The 14361-nt window shown below is 44.6% G+C and overlaps 1 protein-coding gene across 14 annotated transcripts in view; it reads left to right on the top strand.

Moving 5' to 3' along the window:
• ptprsa (protein tyrosine phosphatase receptor type Sa) overlaps window positions 1–14361 on the top strand; it is a 217612-nt gene that overhangs the window by 97528 nt on the left and 105723 nt on the right. For all 14 annotated transcript variants that reach the window (XM_035647166.2, XM_035647165.2, XM_035647171.2 and 11 more), the window contains 2 exons: window positions 9765–9910; window positions 12578–12719. In XM_035647166.2, coding sequence (XP_035503059.1) covers window positions 9765–9910; window positions 12578–12719 — 288 coding nt within the window. The remainder of the gene's footprint in view (window positions 1–9764; window positions 9911–12577; window positions 12720–14361) is intronic.

Here is a 14361-nt window from a genome sequence, read left to right on the forward strand (position 1 = left end):
AGTATCTCAAAATTGTGAATTTTATTTAGAAGTGCGAGGAACCATCTTTCCCTCTCATCTTTCCCTCTGTCTCCTTAAGATGGACTTCAAGTCATGTTTAAAGGGGAAGCAATGTGTGTGTGGGAGCTTTACGTGCCTGATGGACATGTACTAATATTTTTACGATACAAGATGGAGGAACATTGTTGAGAAGAAATTGAAATGATTTACAGTTCGGAATGGAGAAACGTATCACCTGTGCCACTCGAGCCCATACGGCTGATCATCTAACGGCAGATGCCGTCAACCATCAAATTAGTTCAGACGGGTACAATGCTGTGGCGGTGGTATCAGGGGGAGTGAATCCAGTCAGTGGGATTTACAATTCCGCAATGCATCTCTGAAAGCACAGGCTCGGTCGGCGCTATTGATCAGTAGCGTTCAAAGCTCGCAGCCACGGTGTGGATGATGCGTGTATCTCTTCTGTTTTGCCATCATCCCCCTTTTCTCGTTGTCTGTTCAGTAACACGCTCCAGTAGTTTAAGCGATATCATATGAACTCAGTTTGACAGAACGATACCAGTGATTGAAGGGCTATGTTTTTTCGTCCTGCAGAGGGCAGCTCAACGCATCCTGAAGGTGGCCGTAACGTCTACAATGCCCCCGACCGATTCGATGAGCAAGTTTAGCTCCTGGAGGGTTTTTGATTTCAGCCAAGAAACGTTGTGTTTCTGCTTATTTTACAGACCGTCTTTCAAAGACTGTAGAGGACTTTTCCTATTTGAGTTTAGAGAAAGATACAGTGTGCGTTCTTCACCCTTTGTTGTCTCCAGTTTCTTCATTCTCTCGTCCCTTTGTTTTGATCGGACCTGAAACACCTTTGGCAATTGGAGGTGTCCTCTTCATTTAATGAGCCAACAAGTGTCAGTTGCCTCAAGCGAGTCTCTAAATGACTCACAATTGCTCCCCCTGCGTGTGTTCTGTGGCCATTTTGAAATCACACACTTATGCTTAATCTCTGAGGAATCAAGTCTCTTTATTTCCAGTGGGCTGATAGATAGTTAGTATCCTTTGCTTTTCTTTCTTTTTTTCCCCTTAGCCTTCAACAATGGTTTCCATGGGACCAATTTGCCCTCATTACAAGTGTGCCACGGAAATACAGCTTCGCTACGACAGCAGTGTGGTCGGGCAAAGTTTTTTAACCTCTGGGTACCGACACTCCAGAATTCATTTTATACTGGGTTCCCACATCCTGCCACAAGTCCCTCATGGACTGCGAAGCCTGAGAGTTTGCTTTTTGAGGCCGGTCGACAGAGATGGCGCACTACTGTACAAGAGGAGACGGGGAAGAGTTTGCACAAAAATCATCAAATTTTTACTCATCTCATGCACTGAGCCTTAATGTCTTTGCCTTCTTCAAACAAGTGAGGGAAAAAAAGAAATTCCTAATGAAGAGTGGTGATTTTATATCCAGACAGAAGAATTCTCTTAAAATATGTAGCGTGCTTTTAAGGTCTTTCCCTCCACTTGTATCAAAGAAGATATTATCGTTTGAAATGTCTTCATAAAAGTTTAATTGTATTCAAACTCCTTTTTATTAATTTGTTGAAGAGAGAATAAGATTTTATGACTTCCATCTTAAGGTTACAAAAAGGACAACCTTCTACTGTGGGAACTGACTATACAACCCAGGCAGCACAAAGTCTCTCTGTGAATCGTCACATCCACCGCTGCTCGGCACCCCGGCTGCCCCAGGAGCGAGTCCCAATTAGCCTCTCTTCCTTAAATTTTAATTGGAAAAGCAACTGTTTCATTAACCCCTTAAGCTTTGCACAGCCACAGTAACACGGGAAAGGAACCGGACCCAAAACACACTGTGCGGATTATTCCGGCACCTGATATTAGGTTAGAATTTCTTTTTTTCATCCCGACTAGCGGAGCCTGCAGGTTTATTTCAAGCACACATTCAGAGAATTTTCTGACATTCACACCTCAGCAACACACTCACAGTGTTACATGGTTTTCCTCTCCGGCATCGCTATTACGAGGTAGCTGTGCTGCTCAAGAGTACCGTGGCTTTTCATGCTCCAATACAGATGTTTAGTGCATATGCGTGTGCTGATAGATTCAGCTGATGGCAGTCCATGGAAATATAGCACCCTCTGTTACAGAATATGTGTAATGTGATACAGGTTGTCATACCAGACACCGCATTGAAGATTGAAATACTGAAGGCATGATAGTTCTCTTGTTTAAGATCACCTCCTCTAGGTTGTCTCATGGCTTATCCATCTGAAATTCGTATTTTTTTATTTATTTTTTGAGCGAAACCCAGAGGAGTGTTTTTTTCCTTCCCCGCCTTTTCCCGCCTGGTTCAGCTTTTTGCAACCGTGTGCTGGTCTTTGTTGCCGGTGATTACGTGTCAAAACCTCCAGACAAGACAAAGCAAGACAGGTTGAGAGTGAAGGCTCGGTTTCCATAGCGATGGCACTTGCCCAGGCAGCCTGCGAGAATTGGTCCTGATTGATGGGGCTCTGTTGTTCAGGCCCGGAGGATGTGTGGTTTGTCTGTGTGAGTGAGAATCAGTGTGTGTGTGTGTGTGTGTGTGTGTGTGTGTGTGTGTGTGTGTGTGTGTGTGTGTGTGTGTGTGTGTGTGTGTGTGTGTGTGTGTGTGTGTGTGTGTGTGTGTGTGTGTGTGTGTGTGTGTGTGTGTGTGTGTGTGAAGGCACATTCACCTGAATCTGTCCATGTATGTATCTGCCTGTCTCTCTCCATCCTTCTGCTTGTTGTGTAGGTGCTGATGCGTTCTGGTGGTTTTTTAAGTCGGGTCCAGGACTGACGGACAGGCAGCTCAAGCTTGGCGACCTGCTGAGTCTCAGGGATAGTTGTCAGATACTGCGAGCTTGTAAATCTCCACAGCACACTTCAGAAGTCCACACATATGTAGTTCAACGTCAGCAACACACAGCCACTTCTGCGCACAATGGCAACACTAGGAAGTTTAGAAATCCCTATTGGGATAAAATGCATTGTAAATGTCCAAAGTTCCAATCGGACGAAGCGCAACACGAAATTTAGATGTGACATGCCAACTCCACTCTGTGTTCATCGGTTGTTTTCTTCCCGAGTAGTCATGTCTTGACAGTGCCCCCGCGCGTGTCATGTGTCTGCTGTTTGGCTAATATGGAAAATTAAGTTTCATCTCAATCAGAGTCAGCTTCGCTGAATCAACCTCTTTAAATTACTAACACACAGCGGTTCATACTGGTCCCATCCACTTTGTCAACGTGTAATATTCTGTAAAAAACTAAATCATGGATCTACTCTGACATTTTATTGATAAATGTATGGCATGTATTTCTTATGTATTTTTCCTACAATGTGCCTAATGTGCTGTTGTGAAGTTGAGTGTCTGTTGAGATCAAGTGGCAGTGAGTGGGAGTAAGATACGAGGATTAAGTTGGACACTTTTGTCTTGTCGCTGTTATCCAGAGCAATTATGAGTAAAAGAGTGGTACCAAGATATATGATCCTCATCTGCATTCTCATCTTGTTTACACCTACTTCACATGCTAACAGGTGGGAGGCGGGAGAAAGTGGACTTAGGAGTAATAGCACCAAAATGCTCTTCTCAGACGTTGTTGGTTTAAAAGAGACAGAGAGGGCTCTGTGTGCTGTGAAAGATACCTATTTGTAGCAAGATGGATAACAAGTGGCCTTTTTCCAATTTGCTGCCTTTTCTCTGCAAATCACCGAATGGCTTTGCGTCATCCTCTCCCCCACTTTGCTAATTCACTGGATAATGGGTTCCTATTTATGACCCGAGAAGCTTTTCTCCATCAAATACCGTATTAGTCATAAAGCCGGGCCCCTTCCTCCTCTAACAGTCCCCGCACCAAGCCACGACAGTAAAGTACCGAAAATGGAGCCGTCTCATATTCACATGCCCACCTCCCACTCGCCACCACTTTGTGATCACAGTGCCGCTATATTCTGTCTTATCTGGTCGCATTCTGGTATTGGCTACACAAGTGACTGTGTGGCACAGTGTGAGTCTTTTTATCTCCTGCTAGCTGGTCGTGTCTGCATGGATCGGTTCTATTCTCGGGGGCCTTGTGAAGATAACCCCCCCCCCCCCCCCCCCCATTTGCTCAGACCTTGTCCCGCGGCCAGGCAGATACTGTAAAGACGGGGTCTCGTATGCGTTACCTCAGCCTGTCTGAGGGAAGCTGAGGGAATAGAGAGAGAGACTTCGGTTGAAGGGACAAATGGCCACTGCGGGTGCAATGTCCTGTCAATGTCATCTCTGGTGACATGTACGTTATGGCACCAGGTGGTTTTTGGAGACTCTTACGCACGTGGCAGGGGTGGGAATCAAACGGCACTATTTTTGTGCTCTGTGTGCCACAGACACAGAAAGTGGAACATATTGGATAAAGATATTTACGGGTTTAACAGCCACCAGTTCATGATGTTTAAGGATTAAGGATGTTTGTCTTACCATGAAAAAAAGTTGTTTTAGAAAATTTGAATTTTACCTAGTAGACCTTAAGATGTAAGGTCACAATGCCCTGTGAATTGTCTCCAAGGTTGCATGATTAAAGAGACAATCTTTAAATAAGTAAATCAAGTTTCAATCCCCTTAATAGCCAGTGTGTGTGTGTGTGTGTTTGTGTGTGTGTGTGTGTGTGTGTCAACTTCTTTTGTGCGCAATGTACCATGCTGAACAACTTCACTAAGCTTATCTGTTGATGATACGGTGTGATCCCCGCCATCGCTCATTACCGGTGATTTTAAAAGCAGTTTAAGCCTCTGCACCACTCAACAATTTCTTCCCTGCAATTACTGGCGACGTGGCAAGGTTCAAATTCAGGGAAAAAGAAAGGTTTCAAAGTGAATAGTAACTTGCAGCAGAGGCCCAGAGGCACACGGTGGAGGGAAATTGAAAAAAACAAAACAAGACAGGGTTAATTATGCTCTTCAGAGTTCACACAATCATGCACTGCATACCTGAGGTAATTGCACTAAAATAGACATTGAAGGGCCCGCAGCCAGTGGCGGAGGGCTGTTTGATGGCATGTACATGAAAACACAGACAAATATGTTCACACACACACACACACACACACACACTCACATATTGCGAAGTTAAATAATGCTGATGGCGAACCCGCCGCCTGAATAGTAGAAAAAGGGCAAAAATTGACACAACAGTAAAAGGTTGTGTGTGGGTGTGTGTTTGAGTGTGTGTGTGTGTGTGTGTGTTAGAAGGACAGAGAGAGATGATTTATCTCGCCTTTAAGTGGGCAAGCATGAGCTGAGCAGAGCTGAAACAGAAACATGTCTAAGTTGGTGCTTATAATAATAATTATGTGTAATTCTATAGCGTGCAGTAATGTCCATACAACTTCCCTTTTCTTCTCTTCTTTGGACATCTGTGTGAACAGCGAAGGTCAGGGATTTAACCTTTTGACAGCAGTGGCATATCCAGCCACCCATCAATTATATATATCGCTGATCCTTTGAGGGTCGCGGGGGCCAATCCCAGCTGACATTGAACGAGCGCTGTCGCGTTATGAATGTGTAAGATGTCTAGTGGAATATGTGTTCGGAAGGCCACTGTGAGGCACGTCTCCTATGTCTCCTTCCTGGTGGGTCATGAATTAAATGTAAAATTGTATACTCCTTTACAATCTTCTCTCCAGACATGGAAGTTTCATCCATTTTCAAAAATGAATCTGATAATATATAAAGGTTCTGTCACTTTTGTCCATAGATATTGAAAGTAACCCAAGACAACACACACACACATATACATATATATATAAAATTTCTTTTTGTTGTTGTTTATTTTTTGATTTTTGTATTTAAAATCAGAGTTTTGTTGCTCAAACGCTACAACGTGACCAGTGGACATCCAGTGCAGTTTCATAAATATGTGCTGAACAGAAGATAACAGGACGTCATTTGTAGTTCAAGTGGATCGTGCGCGACACACAATAGACGGTGAATAGTATAATTTACACCCATTACAGTGTTTTCATAATGCATTCAGGCAGAATCGATGGAGTTCTGCATCAGGTAAAAGGCCAACAATCCTCTACTACATGGAGATGTAAGCAGGACAAATTGGACTTGATTTGCTATGAAAGTGCCACTTATGTTTTCAATATCTAAAAAGAAAACCACAGCAATAACAAAGGAGAAAAATAACAAAAGAAAAAAAATGATCCATCTTTTTTGATGAAATATTTTGCTCTTCCAGTCCCGCCCTCTCTTCTTCACATCGTCTCCTCTAGTTCCTGGAGCTCGTCTCCACTTCTCTCCTCTCAACTGTCCCACTATAGTTCATTCATTTCATATATATATATACACACATATATCCTTCCTGCAAACCCCATCACTTTAAACTTTACTGAGGTGATGATGAAAACTGCATCTAGTACATTGTGAAAAAAAAACCCAAAAAACATGAAACTGCCAGGAGTTAAATTCAGACCGACATGCAGGCGAGCACATGTATTGTACGTCTCTCTCATCCTCTGAAGCAGAAAAGAATGAGAAAGAGAGAGAGAGACAGAAGGAAACTGGGCGGAAATGTCGAATGGTCCAGGGGAGAAGCTAATCAAAGAGCGCTGGCCTTCAGCAGAACCACTGCCACAGGCCTGCTCCGTGTAAATCCCTCTTCTGTCTCGACAGAGGGCACATTGTAAGGGAAGGTCATATGCAGAGGAGCTGAGTTGTGTAGAGCCGTCTTGAATAGTTTCAGAATGGAAATTGAAAGTATGAAATGCCAAAAGGGATTATTGCATGTGACAGATAAACTAAGCCCGTTCATTGATGCTAGAGGAGGACCTGCAGTGCTCATATCAATCCACAACCTTTACTCCTTGCATTACACATCTATACATTATGTATATATAAATATATAGGTGATGTATTCCGTTAAGAAACCTTTACAGGTAGTCAGGGAATGTGACTTCCTCAAGGGTTCCTTTAAGAGATCTAGAGTCAGATTAGAAATATTTTTGAAAGATCAACAGCAATCGATGCACTTTGATTTTAACCATCAGAGGACGAGGGATCAATATTTTCAACATTAGGATGATTGCCAACAACACAGCCCTCTTAATACCTCTTATAGAGGTAGACAAGTTTCATCCCTGCCCATTGGCTGATTTATTTAGCCCAGTGTGTGGTCTGTCGATGTCCAACACTCGCAGCCTGTCATAACTACGTTTTATCAAATATGAATGTTTTTGGGGATGGACGAAAGGTACGTTCCCCCCCCCCCCCCCCCACTTGCCAGAGTCAGTCCAAACAGGTGGGGATGACACAGCTGCACATGCAGTATTCGATGTAGTTCACAAATATGATTTACAAATTGACTTTGCTCTCCGGCACCGATCGATCGGACCGCAACCGCTTAGAATACTGCTCTGCAACAACGTGCATAAGGAAACCAGTTTGTGGACGGGGCATTGATTTAACTTGACTCAACAAACACAGGCGACGGTCTTGAGTCATGTCCACAACATTTTGGGCTATCTTCACTACAGGTTAACCAGTCCGCCAGCGATTAATCATTTCTAAAACATTGAATTGGAACATTGCAGGCCCTGTGGCTGCAGCCTGCAGCATACACTGATTCACTGGCGTCACGACATATATATATATATATATATATATATATATATATATATTTATATAAACTTAGCGTGCTTGCATCATTTAGACAACAGAGCAGTATGAAACCAAGATACGAGGCTACTCACACTCACAAACTCCTATAATGGTGAAAGAAGTGTCTTTAGCAGACGAAGCTCCGACTCCTTGGAGCATCATGCATTGATAGCGAAATGCAGCACCGGTCTGAATTGAGTCGGCGTCTGAATTGAGTCAGGGGCTGCTGAACAACAATTTTTTTATTATTATTATTCTGCTAGAGAAAAGGCGTGTAAGAAAGTTTGACCGGATTACTGTGTTAGGCGCCGCTGCCTGCGATGGCCTGATACGAGCCGGAGGAGAGGTCACATTGCTAATCCTTCTAGCATGAACGCTAGCCTCAACTGCAAAATTGCAGGGGTTTTTTTATTTATTTTTTAAAGAAAAACCCCTAATATCTATAATCCATTCGATTTAGGCTAGAGAGTCTGACGTCCTGTCCAGGCACAGGGGACTCGGTGGGCAGGCCCCCGGCCTGCAATGACTGTCCACGCCGCCTGACCCCGGTCCCCATTAGATCTCACTTTGAACTGGGCTTTACAGTTATTTATTATTTACTGAGTAGAATTCTCAAGAACAAGACAGACAATTAAAACCTTAATGCACAATTCATATGATGCCATGTTCAACTTTGCATGGACTGTTCCACCGTCACTGGCCTCGTAGTTGGCGTCATGTTTAAGCGCTTGAGCTACATCGGCACCAACTCACACATGTACAAAGGGTGAAAACACAGACAAAGAAAATCAAAGCAAGATAAGAGTCACATCTGCTAGTGTGAAACATGCCGTTACGGCAGCAACGGTATTCATTTGACAGCATGTCGTACGTTCATTTGACGAGCACGTGCCCTTACTTTCAGCAATAATCTTGCATTCACAGACATCCACGCTTATAAAGTCAAGGTTAAATTTGTCTCCCGTTGGCACACACCCTCATGAGCAGGGCAGGAACGTGTTTTCGGTGTTGGTTATGATGTGTTGGATAGCTGCTCATCCTCAAGTGAGCGCGTTCACTTTGCAAAATATCGAAGGGGAAACTGTGAAACCAGCGTTGAAGATTAAATAACCATCAACCCGTTGAGTTAGTTTGCGCGTGTTGTAATATTTGCATCAGAAATATTTTGGGTTGTCGTCGGGGGCGGTGAGATTAACTTTGCATGCGGCGCCTTTGCTCTCCTGAGGCTGTGCACTCGCCCTTTTTCTTTTCCTTTCCCTTGTCTCACACCATTTCTCTTTGGCTTGTTCTCTCTTAAATACCCACTCTCCTATCTCCCTTTACTCGATAATGAATGCAGGAATTCTCCTCCATATATGTGTTTAGCTCCGCCTGGAGACTGGTGTCGGCCCACGGTCCCTTAATTATTAATTTGACGCTATGTGCTGTACGTTTGATCATCCACAAATATCTGTATGATTCAGATTTAAGTGTTCCCCAGGAGACTGTTTTCTTTCTCTCTCCCTCTTTCTATCAGACTTGTTATCTTGAAGCTACTGTAAGCAGCAATGCATAAGCAAAAGAGCCAAAATGACTCACATTTGATGGACAGAATAACCACAGCTCTGTGTAGTGATTGCATATTTTTTATTAAGTGGGATCCAAGTTAGATTTGAACTACAGGGTGTCCGTGCTTCTGGGGGGGGGGGGATACAGTGATAAAAACATGAGGTGAAACAGATAAGACACAGAAGGGCTTGCGAGAAGAGGATTAGTGTGGATTTGTGTGTGTGTGTGTGTGTGTGTGTGTGTGTGTGTGTGTGTGTGTGTGTGTGTGTGTGTGTGTGTGTGTGTGTGTGTGTGTGTGTGTGTGTGTGTGTGTGTGTGTGTGTGTGTGTGTGTGTGTGTGTGTGTGTGTGTGTGTGTGTGTGTGTGTGTGTGTGTGCGTCAAATTGGGGCTTGGAAGTCTAGACTTTCAGATGTAATTACACTCACTTAATGCTGCCTTGAGAGGAACAACGTTAGCCTCAGCGGTGAAACATTAGTCTAACAGTTAGTGCTAATGTCTCTTTCTCTCTCTTTTTTTTCTCCCCCCTTGATTTTTTCCCCCGTCGCTTCCTCAGCACCACCACGGTTCACCAAAGTCCCCGTGGACCAGATCGGCGTCTCGGGGGGCGTGGTGTCCTTCGTCTGCCAGGCGACAGGTGACCCCAAGCCGAGGGTGAGCTGGAACAAGAAAGGCAAGAAGGTCAACTCCCAGCGCATAGAGGTGAGTTCATCGCTGCAGAGGCCCACTTTGCGGTCAGCGACTGTGCTGTCACGCCACGAAAGAATGAGAAAAATTGTCTCCCCCCCCCAAAAAAAAAATTGTTTCTGGCTCTTTAAAGTTTATTTTGTCAATTGAAACACAAACAAAAAAAATGAAATACACGCTGGTGAGCGTTAGAGCAACGCTGTTGAACAACAGCAGTCCATGCAGCCACAAGTGGTAATTCAATTGGGTTATGTACAGAACACAAAGCTTCACCAGGGAACTTTGTATATTCCTCATGATCCCTGCATTCCCAAACCGGGTGTGCAGTAGCTGTAACTAAGTCTGCCATTTAAAAAAAAGTTTCCTTGTTGAATTAGGGTTATGGTTATGGAGATGATTGCTGTTTTTTTTTCTTCGTTTTAACTGATTACCGATTTTGCCTAACTACAGTTCGGCATCACAGCCACTGACTGTCACTGATTAAGTCTCACAGGAACTCCCAAGTTACGCAGTCAATCCAAGTTACGCCGTGCAAAAACGTGCATTTGGGGCACAGCGATCACAAGTCCGTCTGTTATTTTAAGGTTAAATAGCAAACGAATTGGAGGAACCGTTGGCGCTGGTTGCCACTGTTAACACACACCAATGCTGTTCACCCTTGAAGTCTGAAGATGTCGATCGGCCCCGCATCCTGTTTTTCATCACAGCCCTGCTTCACATTCGCATTACGAGCGCAGTCTTCTGTTGCAACTGGGTTCCCACGCAGTCTTTTTTTTTTCAAAAAAAGGCTGTTTTTCCATTTGCTTTCCTCACCCACCGTTTTTCACAAACAGTTCTGGACAACAGCTGCCAATGTTTCCCCTGACTTGCTGCGCTAGCCTCTAAGTGAGGCACAGGTCCACAATTAGCTACAGTCGCCCAGTAATGCACTTCGGAGCTCCGTTCCTCCGACTCTGCTGTTGTCACATTCTTGTTCCCATCCCCGTCTCTGTGAATGCGCCTGTCGGTGTGTTATTCATGACTGTTGTTCAGTTCTCAGCAGTTGTCCCAGATGGCAACTCTAAAAGTCTTGATGGATGCTCAGTGTCTCTTAATTAAAAAGTTGCTTTCGTTAAGGATGATGGCGGTGCACATATAGAGCGATAGACACACACACACACACACACACACAGACGCAGCGGCATGAAGACAACCACAGGGGAGGAGGCTTAAAAGAAAAAAAAACACAAAACCTGACAACAACATCAACAGGGGGAAAAGCAGCATCTCAACGGAGGACGAAATAAAAGACAAGTAGTGTTTGTACATTCACTTCTCTTGCATGCTAAGTGGGAAACAAAGCCAAGGGCGTGAAGCGTCCCGCCAGAACGGACACTTCTTTTCCTCCATTTAGCATGAAATAAAACATTTGTAAAGAGCTTTTGAAGTTGCTATCATTTTTTTTCTTCTTCTTCTATTCCGTGCTACCCTCTAGACAGCTGCTTTGATATTGATCGCGACGCCGTGCTCGGCAGTGTTTTTAGCCTAATTAACAGCTCAGCTTTGAGACGTGCAGCAGCGGAGCAGCGGGGCTGCTGAAGCCTCGTGCTTGGATCTCCAGATCGCGCCTCGCTCGGCGATCTCTCAACAGTGAACCCTCGGTCGAGAGGGTGCAAGGGACAGTTGCCGGGAGAGGTTTTCCTGCGGTAAAAGCGGACGCACAGGCTGACCGTCGTGCGTCTCGCTCGTCATCCATCAGAAATCAGGGCAAAGGCAATACGCCTGGGGACTGGGTGTCTTCCGTTAAAAGAAAGGTGTAACTGCTTCAGACATCCCACTATTTAAATTCTAGTCATTTACCCAAGTGTTGAGGTTCAGCTTCTTGCTGCGGGGAACATGGCCGTTGGTTTAGTACTTTTCAGAGAGATCAAAGCTGTTGCCCTTCAGATGCTGGCGAGTGGTCAGTTTCTAAAAACAGGACGTCAGAACTGATCCGCTGTCATTCACAGCCACTGGCATCACATTTTGAAATTTAGAGGGGCCCTCGGTAGACCGCATACGCCCACCATTCCCTTTGGATTTAATAAAGCTGCACACACTCTTAGATATCAGTCCCCCTAAATATGGCAGATTTTTGTTTTCCATCAACGTCCACGCATCATCGCCTGGGAAAATCATGAAAATGTAAAAAAAAAAAAAAAAAAGGTTTGCCATGTAAAAGAAATGAAACATTGAATTCAGAATCTGCGGCAAAAGTGAATGGGTTTTTTTTCTTGGCCCACGTCCCATCCTTCCACTAAGTTTTGTGGAAATCTATTTGGTAGTTTTTGCCTAATACTGTAGTACGAATACATAAGTACGGACAAACCAACCGACCAACAAACAGACAGGTGATCATAGATAAAAACAAGAAATGAAACCACACAAAATCAAGCACATCACACATAAAGAGATGGGACTGTGTATGTGTCAACAGTGAGAGGGAGGCTGTTTCCTGAAAATCCTGTATTTGTGACGACCAAAGGTTATAAAAGAGCAGAAGGACAGAACTTTATTCATCTAAGGATATTTTAGATTCAAGTCATTCTGTGGTTTTCTCAACACGGACCCGATGTCTTATCAACCTTAAATGTCAAACACGAGTGAAAATTGAAAATTGTCAACTTCAGTTTTCTGACCCAACCCGATTCCCTAACCCCACAGACCATCGAGTTCGACGAGGGCGCCGGCGCCGTGCTCCGAATCCAGCCCCTGCGTGCGCCGCGCGACGAGAACATCTACGAGTGCGTGGCGGAGAACAGCGAGGGCGAGATCACCGTCAATGCCAAGTTGTCCATCATCCGAGGTGAGTGCTGCATTATGAAACAATGTGCACAGGGGGCAGGCACAAGATGAATCATTAACGTGGAAATCCAGGAGCTCCTCTGGGTTTTTTGGGGGTTTTTTTTCATGATGACATCCTGAAACTGCACTTGCCAGGAAGCGCGGGCTGCAATTTGAAGTCCTTCTGATTGGTGTTTGTGTAGGAAGTGCTCTGTCAGTTGTCTGCCAAGCCACCGGGACTTTGGTTTGTAGTGGAGTTGATCGGCTGGGTTGTTTGTAGCCTTTCATATTAAGTCAATCTTTTAGAATCGTGTGTGTTGTAAAATGTACAATTCGAACATAACCTAATGAAATATTTCACTCACTTATAGGCTAACCTATTATTGTTAGGCAAGGCAAGGCAAGTTTATTTGTATAGCACATTTCAACAACAAGGCAATTCAAAGTGCTTTACATAAAACATAAAAAGCAATTGGGAAGAAACAGATTAAATCACATTAAAGATAATATAATAATTAGAAATTAAATAGAGAAAATAAAAAAGTAGATATAGTAGTAGATAAGTATGTTAAAGTAGAATAAGACAGGTGATAAAAGTTACAGTGCAGTACAAGAAATGCGTAGATAGTATTTAATGGAAGGCAGTGGCAAACACGAATCATCACTAGAGATGCCAAATTTATACATGTGAAAATATGGAGGATAAATTCTGGCGTGCTGCACAGACCTGAAATGATCCATATTCACTTAAAACAGATGGACGGTGTGAAGGCTGTTTATCAAGGGGTCCTTGAATATGACGCCACTAATCAACCGTCCATTCATGTAGGAGCCGAGCCTCTTATTTGCCCCTTGATGGAAACCCATATAGGATCCCTGATTGAAAAAGACTGATTGGTCACACATACACAGTGAGTGATGGATGCGTCTGGACACACGCGCACACACACGCACACACACATGATCAGGTGTCACAATCAGGTGAAAAACAACAGAACGGTGTGAGATGTGCAGATGAAATCAATGAAAGCTGACAACTTTGTGGATGGTGACTGAGAGGCTCCTGTAGGTGTTGCTTTAGTTTCTGTGAAGACATCACACCGTTTGTTTGGCTGTAGCGTTAGAGGTCGCGGAGGACAGTATCAGAGGCAAACAAGCATGTGGTCACACACTCCCGCGTTCTTCTCTCTCCGTCTACCTGTCTGTCTGCCTCGCACGCGCACGCGCACACACACACACACACACACACACACACACACACACACACACACACACACACACACACACACTGTGTCTTCTCTCTCCTCTTCTGTTCTCTCCCGCCACCATCTGCCATGTTTCCAGGGCTGGATGAAGCTGAGCTATTGCTGGCCGGCCGGCTGGCAGCACACAGGCTCGGCCGTCCTGGCTGTCGGGTGCGTGTTGGAGCAGGGATTGGAAGCCTGGCCGGCCCAGCATCCTGGGTTGGCTATTGTTAGCAACAAGACCCCCCACCACCACCACCCTGGTGCCGGTGGGTGCTCGGTGAGAGAGGTGGGAGTGGCTCGGGTGCCCTTCAAAACCGTTTTTACTCCTCCCTTTGCCTGGAGCGATGTACATTGAGTGAGCAGGTGACGGTTCGAAGAAGCCGTACGTAAGGACTCCTCAGCGGAAACACTCGAATA

The sequence above is a fragment of the Scophthalmus maximus genome, chromosome 13 (genome assembly GCF_022379125.1).
Source record: "Scophthalmus maximus strain ysfricsl-2021 chromosome 13, ASM2237912v1, whole genome shotgun sequence".
NCBI lineage: Eukaryota > Metazoa > Chordata > Actinopteri > Pleuronectiformes > Scophthalmidae > Scophthalmus > Scophthalmus maximus.